This window comes from Dermacentor silvarum, chromosome 6 (genome assembly GCF_013339745.2).
Source record: "Dermacentor silvarum isolate Dsil-2018 chromosome 6, BIME_Dsil_1.4, whole genome shotgun sequence".
In the NCBI taxonomy this organism is placed as follows: domain Eukaryota; kingdom Metazoa; phylum Arthropoda; class Arachnida; order Ixodida; family Ixodidae; genus Dermacentor; species Dermacentor silvarum.
In genome coordinates this window covers 135,478,160-135,494,899 of record NC_051159.1, presented here as the reverse complement: position 1 = coordinate 135,494,899, position 16,740 = coordinate 135,478,160, and the positions used below count along the sequence as shown (strand labels likewise).

Here is a 16,740-nt window from a genome sequence, read left to right as displayed (position 1 = left end):
CTCCATTCAAAACTTTAGTACTCGAGCATGTCAGTACGCTTGTAAATTTTCGGTTGTGTGTCGAATGATCGACACTGCGAGGAACCTGTGACCCATATGTACTTTTGGCCAAGGATGCATCTAAATATCTCGCAGTTCTTGGTGAATTAGACTGAGACCCGTACTGGTTTCTCCATTGTAGTATACTAGTATACTGCTCATGTATTAGGCATATCACTAGCTGTATATATATATATATATATATATATATATATATAGTAGTAACTGGATTTTTCAATGGGCCAAGCGTATTTAGGAAAATCAGAAGCACAACTTCGCGGTTATCTTAGGTTTATTATTTTCCCAACAGTTTCGGTCGGTGGACCGACCTTTATCAAGGGATACAGGAAAATCTTGCAACAGTCTTTTTATATCTTCAGGTAGAGAAAGAAGGCGCCAAAAAAAGGTGAGAAAGGAGAGATAGAGAGATATATGACAAAGGTGAACATGCAAAAAAAAAAAAAAGGATGCAGAGTTAAAGGGAAGACCCCAAGACCTGGTCGTGCCAGACAAAGCAGAGGGCAAGGTCGCTGTTAAGCGTGTTTCACATGCACAATTGACGGACACGCCTGTTATGTTAAGTTGAACATGCAAAAAAAAAAAAAAAAAGGGGGGGGGGGGAGGGAGGGAGAGTTAAAGGAAAGACACCAAGACCTGGTCGTGCCAGACAAAGCAAAGGTCAAGGTCGCTGTTAAGCGTGTTTCACATGCACAATTGACGGACACGCCTGTCATGTTTAAAAAAAGAGAGAGAGAGCGAGAGAGAGAGTTAAAGGAAAGACACCAAGACCTGGTCGTGCCAGACGAAGCTTAGGGCAAGGTAGCTGTTCAGCTGTTAAGCGTCTTACACATGCACAATTGGCGGACACGCCTGTCATGTTAAGTTGAGCATGCAAAAAAAAAAAAAAGAGGGGGAGTTAAAGGAAAGAGAGTTAAGGAAAGACACCAAGACCTGGTCGTGCCAGACAAAGTAAAGGTCGAAAGACGAGAAACACGAAAGCAGAAGAAATAACCTGCAAATGTAGTAACAGCGTGGCGAAATCAGCATGAAATTGAAAAGCAAGGGCAAAGCACGAGAAACAGGAAATAAGAAGAAGCAGCCTGCAAATATGACAGTAACAGCGTGGCGAAATCAGCATGAAGTTGAAATTGAAAAGCAAGGGCAAAACACGAGAAACACGAAACAAGAAGAAATAACCTGCAAATATAATAGTAACAGCGTGGCAAAATAAGCATGAAATTAAAAAGCAAGGTACAATAATGTGGGTGGTTCGGTCCGCTCCCCCACTGTGGTAGTGGGCATTCTTTCGACATCACACACGTGTTCGGCTTGCCTATGCGGGGATTAAGTTCTGATTTTAGCTAATTTAACTTATGGACAAAGAAACGAGAGGTTTCCCATGTGTTCATTTATGCCGTGCGTGATTGTTCTAAATTTGTGGATAAAATATGACTCTCTTTGTTCCCGTTCACGAGAAGAGCGGAAGCCTGACTGGAGAAGAGTGACACGTATTTTATCAAATGAATGCTCAGGCAGACTGATATGTTTTGAGAATGGGAGATGTGGTAGTGCGCGGGTGTGAGCTCTGTGGTTGTTTAGACGGAGTCTGAACGCGGTTCCAGTCTGGCCTATATACTGTTGGTCGCAGACTTCACAATGGAGCATGTAGATCACATTGCTGCTGTCACAATTTAGAGGTTCCTTAATTTTGAATGCGAAATCAGAGGAAGTAGCCTTAGCAAGACAGGTTGAAGTCATGTGCTTACAGACCTTGCAGCGGGGTTTACCACAAGGTCTGCAGCCTGATTCTATGTTTTGAACCGTGGTTGTCCTAGCTCTGACGAGGATATCTCTTAGATCGCCGGGGAAGAAATCTAAGAGATATCCTCGTCAGAGCTAGGACAACCACGGTTCAAAACATAGAATCAGGCTGCAGACCTTGTGGTAAACCCCGCTGCAAGGTCTGTAAGCACATGACTTCAACCTGTCTTGCTAAGGCTACTTCCTCTGATTTCGCATTCAAAATTAAGGAACCTCTAAATTGTGACAGCAGCAATGTGATCTACATGCTCCATTGTGAAGTCTGCGACCAACAGTATATAGGCCAGACTGGAACCGCGTTCAGACTCCGTCTAAACAACCACAGAGCTCACACCCGCGCACTACCACATCTCCCATTCTCAAAACATATCAGTCTGCCTGAGCATTCATTTGATAAAATACGTGTCACTCTTCTCCAGTCAGGCTTCCGCTCTTCTCGTGAACGGGAACAAAGAGAGTCATATTTTATCCACAAATTTAGAACAATCACGCACGGCATAAATGAACACATGGGAAACCTCTCGTTTCTTTGTCCATAAGTTAAATTAGCTAAAATCAGAACTTAATCCCCGCATAGGCAAGCCGAACACGTGTGTGATGTCGAAAGAATGCCCACTACCACAGTGGGGGAGCGGACCGAACCACCCACATTATTGTACCTTGCTTTTTAATTTCATGCTTATTTTGCCACGCTGTTACTATTATATTTGCAGGTTATTTCTTCTTGTTTCGTGTTTCTCGTGTTTTGCCCTTGCTTTTCAATTTCAACTTCATGCTGATTTCGCCACGCTGTTACTGTCATATTTGCAGGCTGCTTCTTCTTATTTCCTGTTTCTCGTGCTTTGCCCTTGCTTTTCAATTTCATGCTGATTTCGCCACGCTGTTACTACATTTGCAGGTTATTTCTTCTGCTTTCGTGTTTCTCGTCTTTCGACCTTTACTTTGTCTGGCACGACCAGGTCTTGGTGTCTTTCCTTAACTCTCTTTCCTTTAACTCCCCCTCTTTTTTTTTTTTATTTTTGCATGCTCAACTTAACATGACAGGCGTGTCCGCCAATTGTGCATGTGTAAGACGCTTAACAGCTGAACAGCTACCTTGCCCTAAGCTTCGTCTGGCACGACCAGGTCTTGGTGTCTTTCCTTTAACTCTCTCTCTCTCGCTCTCTCTCTTTTTTTTAAACATGACAGGCGTGTCCGTCAATTGTGCATGTGAAACACGCTTAACAGCGACCTTGACCTTTGCTTTGTCTGGCACGACCAGGTCTTGGTGTCTTTCCTTTAACTCTCCCTCCCTCCCCCCCCCCCTTTTTTTTTTTTTTTTTGCATGTTCAACTTAACATAACAGGCGTGTCCGTCAATTGTGCATGTGAAACACGCTTAACAGCGACCTTGCCCTCTGCTTTGTCTGGCACAACCAGGTCTTGGGGTCTTCCCTTTAACTCTGCATCCTTTTTTTTTTTTGCATGTTCACCTTTGTCATATATCTCTCTATCTCTCCTTTCTCACCTTTTTTTGGCGCCTTCTTCTCTACCTGAAGATATAAAAAGACTGTTGCAAGATTTTCCTGTATCCCTTGATAAAGGTCGGTCCACCGACCGAAACTGTTGGGAAAATAATAAACCTAAGATAACCGCGAAGTTGTGCTTCTGATTTTCTTATATATATATATATATATATATATATATGTGTGTGTGTGTGTGTGTGTTTATTGCCTGCAATAAGTAAATTCTAAGAAGTAAATAATTCCTTAGAAAACGTCATGACAATTAACAAAATTGAACAGGTAGTTCACAATTTCTTTACTCTGGGAAGCCTACAGGAATAATTAAATACTGAAGTTTTACATGTCAAGACCGCAATATGATTTTGAGGCACATGATAAAGGGGTACTCCAGATTTTATTTGCCCAGCTGGAGCTGTTTAACGTGCACCCAACGCACGTTACACGAGTATTTTTGTGCATTCCGGCCACGTTAGCATGCGGCCGCTAAGGCCGAGATTGAACCCACGAGCTCGACAGCGCCACATCTTATCAAATGCCCTAACGTGGTGGGTCTAGTACCGCAGGCAGATATTGGTGACTCTCTGGCAGCTCTCTGCAAAAGCTGAAAGTCCACTTCTGGGGAATAATTACACTGTTCGACAGTTTTTTCGACACGTCTCCCTGAGATTTCAGACCAGCGAGCTCTATCCAAGCCCGCAGAGCATTTATACTTGTTGAAAAGTAACGCTTAACAACATGTTCGCAGTTATTATCTACAAAGAATAGCGAGCGAAAAGGATCCCGAAAAAATAAAATTATTAACAAACATTTTGAACGTTGCCAAATACGTCGTACCTTTTTGTGTGTTTCACTGGTTTTCATCATCATATCAGGTTTATGTGGCATATCTCTCCGGCTGCTGGGAGAATGAATTTTCGTGGCAAGTAGCATCGTCTGTGCTCTCGTGACCGCGCTCGAAACATCCAAGTGTCCGAGTTTGCCTGGCTTCGCGTAAAGATGATTAAACTTTAGACGTTGTGGTCTCGGTGTTATTCCTGAGGGCCACGGCTGAGTCCGAAAACCCACGTTCTCACGGGTTGTATTAAATGTCTCTTTGCTGCTCAAGTTTTTAAATTTTGGGCAGGAGGTAATTAACGTCAATAGGTCAAGGGACATTATTTGTGCCTTTTTTTGTCTTTCATAAAAGTAACCACATACACCGCGTTCTCGCTTTATATCACCAAAAAGAAATGGATGATAAAGCGATGTAAGATCCCGCGCACTAGAACGTGGTACAGCGCGCCGCGGTTTATGCTTTCATTTTAATTAGAGTGTCCTGAGGGGCTAGTTGGTTCCTTTTAATGACTGATTGTTAAATCCGCATAATTGGGAAACAGGACACCACACAAGAAGAGGCACACAGATAGATCGAACTTTCTGTGTCTCTCTTCGTGTGTCGTGTCCTGTTTCCCAATTTTGCGGATTTAGTAATCAAGCTTTCATTTGCCTTGCGCTACGCACTGCAAGACGCTAACAGGGAGGAAAGGAACACTGGTTGTAAAGAAGACGTAGCGCAAACGAAATCAATGAACGCCAACTAGCCCAATTCATCGCCCTTCTATACGGCTAATGCATTATCCGGCAACGAATCAACTATTCACAAGGTGACACGTGGGGCTTGGAAAAACGAAAGTGATTTTTAGGACTATTCGGCCGTGCACACTAAGGTAAGGTATACATTTCTCTAGAAATCTTTTTATGGAGTAGGTGCATCGCAAAAGTGCAAAAAAACCTAAAATACCTAATATTGACTCATTTTTATTTATTTATTCCAGAGGCTAATATAATATTTTCTGTAAGGAGACTGCTTGATGTGTTATTAATGGTATGGCCCGGGCTTCATGTTGTTAGCCTAGCTTCACGGGTATAATTAAGCTAGTTGTCGCATGAAAAAGTTTCTGAATTTCAACAACAAAGAAGGAACAGAAGACTACACTTACATCGCCGATGTGTGTTTCAGAACAATAAAATCTCACTGGGAGGCGCATAGCACGTGTTTGCGTAAACCAGAAAAAGAGCTTTTTCACCTAAACAAAGCCTTTTGTGTCAGGAACGCATTGTGTAGACTTGCGCAAATGCTGTGTCACTAAGATATCCATGCATTCTCAGAAAATATTTAGACCATCGATGCTTACTTTACCTTCAAGCATTGTGCTTCAACTATTATGCCGGCCTTTGCTTTCCGTAACGGTGCGTGCCCACTACTTTCAGGGCACAAACCTGGAGCTACATAAAGAATAGGGTCAGCGTGTTTCTCTTTGATGCAATATGCGGCACTGTAATTGATTGAAAGGGTCTTTTAACAATAACTCTGTCTCTTTACAGTGTCGGTTGATATGTTATTTCATTTTTAACGCCTCTGAATTTATTTACCACATCGGTATTCGAGCTATAGTGCGCATTGTGAAAGTCCCCGTGAATTTTAATTTGCTCAGAATCAAGTTGTTGAAAATGTGCACATAAAAAAACAACAAAATATGAAACAAAGAAAAGCGACGTTTCGACGGGATGGCGGTGGTGGTAAGCGTGGGTTCAACCGGACGTCATGGTTACCGCCACGGTAGATTTCAGCTATTGCGAACATACATTGTGACTTCTTCTAGTTTTATGTTATGGCTTTTGCTTCATCTCTTCAACAGGTTAAAACTGAGGTTTTCCTGCATGATGGATCTGTACCGGTACCCCATGGATTCCCAAATCTGCAGCATCGAAATCGCCTCTTGTAAGAAGTTTATATAATACTCCATCAAAAGCGCTTTCACTGCAAAGAGAAACGTTTATGTTTATCTCTCACACAACTCTTCGCGTTGCCATTTACGCAGTTTCCAAAACCACCGAGGAGCTCCTGCTGAAATGGTCCGATAGCCAGCCTGTTGTTCTCTTCGATAACCTCAAGTTGCCCCAGTTCGAGATAGAGAAAGTGAACACGTCATTGTGCAAAGAAAAGTTTCATATAGGTAAGAACAAACTTTTAAAGCGAAGCGTTGTATGTCTAGGTGAAATCTTATATGGCAAGGCGAAATCGCTATGTAAAAAAAAAAAACTGTCATCATCAGCATTGGCTCGAGCGTCGCCGTCTTCTTTCGCAGCTGGCTCGTCGGCGCCACTCGCTTTACGCTCGTGCTCGTGCTCGACACGCGCTAGTTCCACTGCTCCCGCGTTCGTCGCCGTCGTCTGCTTCCCCAGCTGGCTCCGTTGGCGCTCATCATTCCAACTTGGAATTTCACTTCTCTTCTGTCATAGTAATGGGGAGGTCACGTTTATGGGGGCGTGAGCCATCTCTTAAGGGGCTATGAGCGATTCATTGTCTTACGTAACAGACAGATTTATTTTCAAGCAATTTTATTTCAAAGAATCGCAAGCGACAAGGGCGGGAGAATGCTGCTAACCACGCCGTCGAGCAAACTCAAGACATCGAACGCAAGCGACAAGAACTGCGGGCATATCGTTAGTGACGTCGTTCTCTCCGTCGCAGCCGAACGTGTGTGTAACCTCATGATTGAGAAATACTTGAATGAACCCTCGGGATTCACCCAGTGATAAACACCGGGGACGCACGTTTCAGCTTCGCTGGTTAACCATCTTCACGGAGCGGAGGGTCTACGAATTTTTTTTTCTTCTTAGTTCTCCACCAGGAGCAGCGCCTTTTAAGGGTAGTTCATAGTGCAACCGATCACCTAGGAAAACAGAAGAACAAGCTGAGCCACATGCATGACTTGCTGCAATCCTGGCTCGTTATATGTCATTATCATCATCATCCTATGTGATGGGGATGTTGGAACCTGTATGTGGCGCTGGATGCTCGACTGATTTTATAGATGTGCACAGCCCCATGCAAATGGTACAAGCAACTAGACATAGATAAATGCACTGGAATCAGTTCTAAACTTCAAAGACATACACAAAAACAAACTTATCTGGGCAGTTCACAGAATTATTCTTTTAAGGCAGTATGTGCTGGGTACACAAACAGGTGAGCGTTAGGTGCTTGTTTTACTGATAACCTAGTAATCGTGCACATTCTACAAAGTAGCCCAACAAGAAGTGCATGTTAGTGCACATGTGCTGTAATAGTTTCACTAACATTTTTGTTTTTTTGTTTTTCGATGATTAAGACAAAAAAAAACATGTTCCCAAGTATAAGAAACACAGGAATCGAAGTATTCTTGATATTAAGGACACAAATTTCTCGATCATTTTGTGTTGGCGGAGGAATTGGGAATTGCGCTGCTGATAAATATGCAACCTGCCTGTCAGTGAAAAAACTTTGATTCGTTCGTGTCCCATTCCATAATACCTGACTAATATCTGGATACACAACCTCGCCAGAGACGCTCTATGCGGTGAATAAAAAAGGAAAACTTGGTTATGGCTTTGTTATTATATTTTCCTAGCATATCAGTTCTACAACAAAACTGTCAAGGCTGTCAAAAACAGGCATGAAAGGTAGAAATGAACCATTGGATAGGTATGAAAGCAAGTATCTGTACAAATATATTACTCTGCTATCAGCTTTCAAATAACTAATGACCTTCTGGAAGGCTGAAGCGAAGCGTGTCCGTTGCCGGTCGGCTGCCCATTCTGATAACCCCATCAATTCGCTGAGTTATAGCCGGCTCATATATTCGGCATAACTTGCTCTTTCATGATATGTAGTAATTATTTTTTTCCTTAATTCTTCTTGCTGCTCCCACTTAGCATTGTTTTACATCAGGATTATCTTTAGCGATACAAGAATATTTATTTGGAAGAGGTCGGCTGCTTTTGTTTCTCCTGCGCTGGACAGTAAAATGAGTGACGCATCGAATAATGAATGCCGTCAAGGTGCATAGCTTTTCGCCTTTTCCCGAACCAGGCTACGAATGCTACACCAGCTCTATTTCACCAGTATCTATTCAAGATATCTGCATTCGACTAATTTTCCAACACCTATAATGAAATGTAGTATGGTTACTAAAGCTTCCCAAATAAACAATATATTTGTGATGCAGGGTGATCATTTTTAGGTTTTATGGATTTTTTTTATTTCCTGTCGCAGGTATCTTATTTCTAGTCCTTGAGCTGGATTATTCAAAGAGGTGAACATTACTAGCACGACAAATTGAAACATTATATATATAATACATCTAGCATCAGAATTGGCCGAAATTTTCTCTTATGAAACATTCTAGCGCAAGACGGGTTTCTGAAACGGGCCCAGAATTTTATGAAGAAATAAAAAATCACCGCCCCTTCCATTCTATGAAGATGGTCAAACAGCGAAGCTGTGAATGGCGCTACTTGCGGGGGATGGGACGCGTCGGCGTCCACGGGCGCCAGCGTTCCCAGCGCGTTGCGGAGGATGGAGCGCGTCGGTGGCCCTAGCGCGTTCCTCACGCTTTTCTACGACGTTCCGAGGCAGGAGTCGCTCACTAAAACTCCGTACATACAAACAACGCAAACGTGAACTCCTCTCACACCCACTCCTCCGTTGACATATTTTTTGTCGTACACCGCCATTGGTTGGCGTGCCTCACGCTCTCCCCCTCCAACGCGTGTATTGCACGGCGCGACTTACGTCAACCCCCCTCTCCGTTCTCCTTTTCATCTGCACCCTCTCACAGCATTCTCACAGGTTTAGCTCTTCCTTTCCTCTCCTCTCACGTTAGGTCACGTGGTTTTTAGCGAACGGACGACGGCACAGGGTCCACAGAAACAGCTTCCCTGAAAAAAGTGCAGTTTCGCCCGTAATGCGAGGTGGTTACATTATATCGAGCCAAATACAATCTGCAGTAAGTCTTGCACTATTTCGCGCGGTGCTTGCTGGAGCAAACGTTCCTATATAGGTGCTGGAGCAATCTGTGATCCCGCGTCCGTAATCGTATTCGTATAGGGTTCATATTCACAAAACGTTCTTACGCTAGAGTTATTCCTAAGAGCAAATCCACATATTATTAGCGAAGGCTGCCAGCTAATGGCGAAGAGCACTACGATCAAAAAGCTTTGTGAATTTGGCTATGACGTAAATGAATAGTCGCAGTGCCCCGCTGCGACCTAAACTGTCACTTGAATATTTTATCTTCCATCCACCCCAGTGGAGCAGCTACGAACAATAAAGGGAAAAGACAATACTAGCTGTGGCTGACCTCTTGAGTGCTCACTAAAATGATTCCCTGACACCTCGTTTTATAGCCTATGAATATTTAAACCAGCGCTGTGGCGAAAAACAATAAACAAAACAAGTGGCATGAAGTGAGAGGTAGGTACGAAAGCTGAGGAAGAAAAGGCCGTGTTCCTTGTGCTCTCTAAAACGATTTGCAGCTCGCTGGTTTAGAAAGCATCGAAAGCATTGGGTGGCCATTTGATGGAACGACGCAGCTATCAGAGTGTTTTCTATTTATAGGCACAGCGTTTAACATTCTAGTTTGAGGACGCGCTAGAGTATTCGTTTGTTATTATTGCGATAGCAATTATATGCACACTCCAAGCGCACTCTTGCCGTCGCCGTCGTCGTCGCCGTGAGGTTTCGTATAAAGTCCAATGGCGACAGACTCGTCGCCGCCTGCTGTATGTTGTATGTCCGAGTGAAAGCGCGCGAGGGACGTGCGCTTTCACGGAGAGCTAACGCACGGCGGAGAGCAAACACAACGTCTCCAGTCGTGCAAAATGCCGTGGGGGGATGGGAGGGAGGGGAGGCAACGTTTAGCTAAGGCACTAAATGCGTGTCTTGCGACCGGGCGCAAGGGGAACTGGCGACTAAATCTCCCACGCGAAAGGAGGAAAGCGGGAAAGCAGTGTGGGAGGGAGGGTGCGCGGCGTCTACTCTGCCAGGAACTGCGTACTTGTACTTTGCGCATCTGATGGTTGTTGCGCGCACCGTGTCTTGAAAGCGATCTCAACATTGCTCTGACCTTTGTGACCTCTGACCTTCAACAGAAACTGTGCTTTCGCAGCTCAATTTCCGTTGAAGCGATAGATCACACGAACCTTCGGTCACTGGTCCTGCCACGATTGCTCATGCCAGCGTTTTGACACTGCTTGTCTGCGGTCATCGAGTGTGATCTATATATGTTTGCTTGAGTGCGCTTACACCATGCTTGTTAATTCAGTTAGTAAGCGAATGTGTCCAAGTTTATGCAGCCCATAAAACTACAATGCTTACTCCGCATGCTCTACCAGTAAATTTGCTATCGCAATTGATGCTTCGCCTTTCGGGCGACACTGCGACTTTTTTGTACACTCTTACAAGACAGGTCCGTCTTCCTATATATATTAGGCACTCGAAGTGCATTAACATTCCGAGAGTGAGAGCTCACCACGAGCGATGGCATAACGGTGATAACGAATATCATACTTATATTTGACAAAACGTGTGGGGAAATATGTTACCTGATGCAATATATGAAGCCATTTGAGTGCTTTAGCCCATACTAGAGTTATGTTCGCGTCTTTCTTTTTATTTCGTTTCAGGAGAATATAGTTGCCTGAAAGCCGACTTTTATCTCCAGCGTTCCCTGGGCTATCACATGGTGCAGACCTACCTTCCGACCACGCTTATCGTGGTGATATCGTGGGTGTCCTTCTGGCTCGACGTGGACGCCATACCTGCCCGTGTCACCTTGGGTGTCACCACGCTGCTCACCATTTCGTCCAAGGGTGCCGGCATCCAGGGCAACCTGCCACCAGTCTCGTACATCAAAGCTATGGACGTCTGGATAGGATCGTGCACGTCCTTCGTATTTGCTGCCCTTCTCGAGTTCACATTCGTCAACTACCTCTGGCGGCGGCTGCCGAATAAGAGCCCCTCCTCTGACGTAAGACTCAAATCAGTTATGACACGCAAGCTTTTGCCCTTCCCTTTCCTTCGACCCACTTTCCAATTTTGTAGACCGAAAATCACTTCTCCGAAAGGGCGCATGTACTCTATTCCCCCCATGTGTATGCTATCTTCTTGCTATCAGCTATGAAGGAAGCCTCTCTCCAGAGAGAAGCCTCTCTCCGATGGCCCTTACACGTCCCGTAACATAAGCCTTGAGCCCAGTTCCTGAATACCCCCTGAAAATCCCAAATTGCCCAGCCCCGCTTCAGCAGCGTACGCTCACCGTCAGCTGTGGCGGCGTCCAGGGACAAAGGCCACAAGAAGAAAACGATTTGGAGGGGCTAGGATACGGAAACGCCAGCCCATGGAATATGAACGGTTATTTATGAACAAAATGTTCATCGGGCTACTTATGATGCAGCTTCTTTAGGAAGAAGGCCTGCAAGCATTCACATAACAATACTATGTCCTACGGAAGCCCGTGCGGTACCAAACAAAAAACTATAATTATTAAAGAAACATTTAGATTGTGTGGCCTTTGGCGTGGCCATTGGAAAACACATAACTATATAGGTCCTATTCCATTGATTTTTGCACTATGAAAGCAGATGCCGCTAGCGCCATGGGGCAGTCCACGCGTGAGACATTATGCTTTTCCTCTGAGTCCGCAGCACTGACGCAATGCAGTCAGTCTAGCTGTTACACTCACGATCGTATGAACTTTTCAGCGCCATCAGTTCGACCTTGTTCTACATGGTATTACGAATGCCCAATATGCACCGCACCGAGCACGACAACACATTACTACAGTTAGTTATCTTTACTTTCTATCGTGAGTTCGCCTTTGCTCTGACTAGACATAGTGGAATATCTGTTCACAAATGCGCATCGCTGAGCAGGGCAATTGCGGAGGACACATGGAATCGATATTTACGACAATTGCTGCACTGAATGACCCTCGCGGCGAAACCGCCTGAATTGCTTTGTCAGTGAGTTCTGGTTCGGCATCCACGAAGCATGCCTTCGATGAACGTATAGAAGAAAAAATATCAAAAAAGTATTGGAACTGCATGTAGGACACGAGGTCCCACGATTGTGTTTTTCAACAATTTTTCACCAGCTTTCCTACTGAAAAGCGAAACCAATGCCAAGCTTTCTAGGTTTATTTTCGTTTTTTTTAGGTCTATGCGCCAAACTAAGCTCGGTTCTTTTGTTTCTCGTGATACTATGTAAGTAAAAGCTACCGCTCTTGCTGCAAGAATTCTTCTCTCTTTCGAGTGACGGCGGTTCTTTAACTTCACTCGTGTATTGTTGCCATGCTCTTTGTTAAATTTATTTTTTGGCAATTAAGGCAACTGCCACTACCGTTTCCTGGTGACCGCAAGTATATTGATGTCATCATCCATCAACCCACAAAGTGATTTCCTCGAATATACCGTAATTTCATGCAGTGTGTTTTTCTAATTTTTAAACTTTGATTTCCAGATCATTATTCTGAATCCACGCAAAACCATTCCCAGTACGAGTGTTGGCTCCTTGGTTAAAATTTTAACATTTCTGGGTTAATAACTGTTCCTCAACTCCTTACCACGGCGCAATATTCAAGCATAATCTTACCAGAACCTGGTTTCATGTGGAAAAAGAACTGCGAAAGATGAGGCGCTGAAACGAAGTAAATAGGATTACTTTCTGTAATCAGTCCTACTGCTCTCTTGTTGAGTCTTTTTTACTTTGCTTTCGGGTGGTATTCATGAAGTTGCCTTAAACCGACGTTTAAGTATCGTGCTCAGGTCATCCCAACACCAAGGGTTCGAACTTTCTCGCATCAACCCGGTAATCGCCAACGCACAGGGTTCGTTCGTATGTATCTTCCGGGGGAATATTTTGTGCAATCTCGGAAAATTTGTGTATTTCATTCTCTTTAAGGATGTAATTCTTGAATGGTAAATATGGGGTGAAAAATAGTTGGGAGAGTATCTTATATCGCTTGTATCACGAATTGCTTTTCAGAAAACAAAACGTGCTCATTGCCTGCTCGATAAAACTTACATTGCTGTCTTTACAGCTTCGCATCCAAGCTCTCATTCCTCCTTTACCCGCTATTTTTTTCATAACCGTCTTATTAGGTTCATGCCCTGATCTCTAAGCACACTAATAAGCCAGAGAACTTTCTTGAAGCCGACCTGTCTCCGCTTCCTCAAATAAATTTTGCTCACATTCTTAGCACCACGGAAACTTACTTACTTCCTCTGCCACTTTGGCACGGGATAACTTATAAATAGAATACGAAGCAGGCAAACAAAAATGGAGCTTAATCGCAAGCAGTTGCGGTTACCTAATGTGTCAGGCAAAATGGGACAGAGCAGTTGAAAGTATGGCGGAAAAGAATGTCGCTTTGGCTTCGCATTTGCTCAGGTTGTTTTTTCTGCTCTACAGGTATGCACCTTATATATATATATATATATATATATATATATATATTGCTACGGCACTGCACTCTAAACACCAGTATGCATTAAACCAGGCTTGTTTTTTGTTCTGAAGCGTTTCCAGTTCAAGCATTACATCTGCCTTGCATGTGAATGTTGAAGCTTGATCTCTCCGAGAGCACCCCTGAAATGCACGAGAAACATCCGCACGCGCGGTTCAAGATATCATTAATTTCCTGATTACAGGTTCCGGTGGTGGAAATGCCCAGCGATGGCTCAAAACACGAAATTTCGGTGAGCATTGGGGCCATATCAGTTTCTTTTTTGTTCTAGGATGACATTGTTGCCTTTAGGAAATGGGAGCTATTCCTTCAATCAACATAAGTCTTATTTCGCACAGCCATTTGCAGAAGAGAAAAATGGCAATTTGAAGGCTTCATTTCACAATGAGAGCATACTTAAGAACATCAGCCCGAAGAGCATATTTTTCTTTTTTTTTCCATAAATACAACAGCGCGCAGGGAACATAACATGTCTTATGTTTGTTTTTCACTGTATTTTGTTGGTTGCGCTCCTATCTTACGTTTCCTGCGGCTTTTCTTTTTTTCTCTTTTATGAAAACAATGTGCCTTTTTCGTAGTGTAACGCACATAATTTTCTTACATAAAGTTTTGATACGAGACACTTTGTTAGCATTGTCTTGCGCTGCCAGTGATTTATTAATTGCTAATCAATAACATCACTTAACAGTGCCATAAACACTGCATGCAAGTAAAAACAAAAACGACCAACCTGCATTAACTCCGCAGATGAACTTCTGCGCAAAAGATTTATTACCACCTGCCTTTAGTAACTCTACCAAGAGCCAGCTGTCTCTGCTGACACCAGTGCACTAATTACTTTTACGCGTAGAAAAGTAATGTCGAAAAGCGTTAGCAAACTCAGCATTTCTCTCAGCCAGAGCGCAGCGAAGCTCCGCTGATCCAACAGAAAGGAAATGTAAAAAAAAAATCACCACTAGGCCATCGCTTTGAGCACATAAAAAGCACCAGAAACGTCTGTAGATATACAAAAGCGTCAATATTTATCCACGTACGTTCCTCTGAGTGACTGAGTTCATGAAGAAGAGAATAATATACGCAGAGCTCGATAATCTTCACTTCCTGTGAGCCAGCGTTCGCCTTGCCTGCTGCTAACTTATTCAGGTCGCCTCTTGTTTTGTCAGTAAGCACGGCTTAAGAAATGCTACAATATACGAGAGGAAAGACTGTCCCAGCTTGCGCAAAGAAAAATGCTTCAACGAGGACTCGAATGGAAGCGAACAAACATTCCAGAGTAGTGTCACAAATTGTTCGACAAAAGGTAAATCTGATTCCTTAGATTCGTTCAGGAAGCATTAACGGTTCCATCTGTACGTACGATTAAGAGGTTAGGGGGAAGGAAGGAGCTAGCAGTAGGTCAATCAAAGTGGGGTTGAGCCTTCTAGATTGTCCATGCTTCTGTCGTTCCAGGCACAGCTCGTTCTCGACAAGAATGGACACACCGAAGTTCGCACCTTGGTGCAGACAGTGCCACGGAGCGTCGGAAAAGTCAAGGCCAAGCAGATCGATCAACTCAGCCGAGTCGCCTTCCCTGCCCTTTTTCTCCTGTTCAACCTCGTGTACTGGCCATACTACATTAAGTCATAAAGATATAGTTTTCTTCTTTGTCGTGTTTTCTGTACTTCCATCAGATAAAACGGAAAGTCTGACTCCGTGCGGATTGTCTGCAGCGAGACGCATCTGATTCGTTGTCTCGGTTAGAGTTGTGAGCGATTGCCGGCAGCTGGAAGGTGGGTAAGTACTAATGACGTTGTGCTCGCTGGTGTTTCATGTAGACATAAAATTAAAACATTACTAACTGTCAGCGGATGGTTCCCTAGCCGGAACGGGGGGAACCCCCCGTTCCAAGTCATTACACTCCACGTCAGACCATTGTCATTGGGGCACATTGACTTGAAATGATTGTAGGCTTGAATGATTTGGGCGGAAATTCCACGCAGTGTGTTTGAAAGGCGCGCAAGGTGGTGCGGATTTATGGCTATGACTTGGCAGCGGGACACAGCACGAAGTGAAGAACAGAACGCAGAAAAACAGAGCCTCTGTTTTCTTCGTATTTCATCGTTTGCCCGTGTTTATTCATCCTGGCCAGTCAACTCGATGGAAATCTAAGAAAACAACGTCTGCTTCATGCGTTGGCCCTAGTATTTTCTGCAAGAGCAACAGCTCCAAGACGAAGCATACAACGTTTATTCATCCTGGATAATTGCGAAAGAAACCACAAACTCCGGCTTCACGCAATGCTCAAAATTCTCTTAACTTTTTTGTTCCTGCTAAAAGCTTATTTACAATGTTAAAATTAATGAAAAAAATGTTTCGAAGAAAGCGGCTCTTGCTCGTGAACAAAGCAAATATACTATGTCATCGCTGGAAGACGGATGTTGAAATTTCTTTTTTGAGGACACAAAGCCTTAGTCGTGAGTGCATTTCAATAGTAACTATTAATATGAATTTAACTTGTCGTTAATGGTAACCTCTGGTCATTACACTTACTAAGTGGGCATTATCTATATTACACGAGCTATGTCATACACTGCTCTTGGGTAAGGTTATAAAATATTTTACTTGAACAACCATGAACTGCAGTCAAACAAGGAGGTCTTGTTATTCCAACCCAGCAAACCTTGTTAGCTTTGGGAATAAAACGCTCGGAACTCGGTCGAGTCTGCCAGAACTTTCAAAGGCAGGCATTCCTCTTGCTCATGCAAGAGAGGCGACAGAGAATAAGAATTCAAACCAACGTAGACAGTAAAATGAACCTCAAGAAAGCAACGTTGCGTGCCTCCATAACAGATTTGTACGTAACGAATTACATGTAATAAATAATTGTAAAGAATAACATTCTTGGTAATCCTCTAATTTTACGATTACTTTGTTGACGCGGTAACTTTCACTGCAATTCAATTACTATTTTCAGTAACTAATTACGTGTAAACAGTTACATTATTGTCGAAAGAAGCAATAGGAGGTGATACAGCTTTGAGCACTAAAATTTCACAGGAACTACAGTGA

General features: G+C 43.5%; 1 protein-coding gene across 1 annotated transcript in view; it reads left to right on the top strand.

Annotated features, from left to right (window-relative positions):
- LOC119456072 (glutamate-gated chloride channel-like) overlaps positions 1-15,319 on the top strand; it is a 68,174-nt gene extending 52,855 nt beyond the window's left edge. Inside the window, exons 5-9 of the mRNA XM_037717672.2 lie at positions 6,043-6,125; positions 6,226-6,360; positions 10,853-11,196; positions 13,877-13,924; positions 15,142-15,319. Of these exons, the coding sequence (XP_037573600.1) occupies positions 6,043-6,125; positions 6,226-6,360; positions 10,853-11,196; positions 13,877-13,924; positions 15,142-15,318 (787 nt within the window). The 3' untranslated portion in view covers position 15,319. The remainder of the gene's footprint in view (positions 1-6,042; positions 6,126-6,225; positions 6,361-10,852; positions 11,197-13,876; positions 13,925-15,141) is intronic.
- Positions 15,320-16,740: the final 1,421 nt, after the last annotated feature.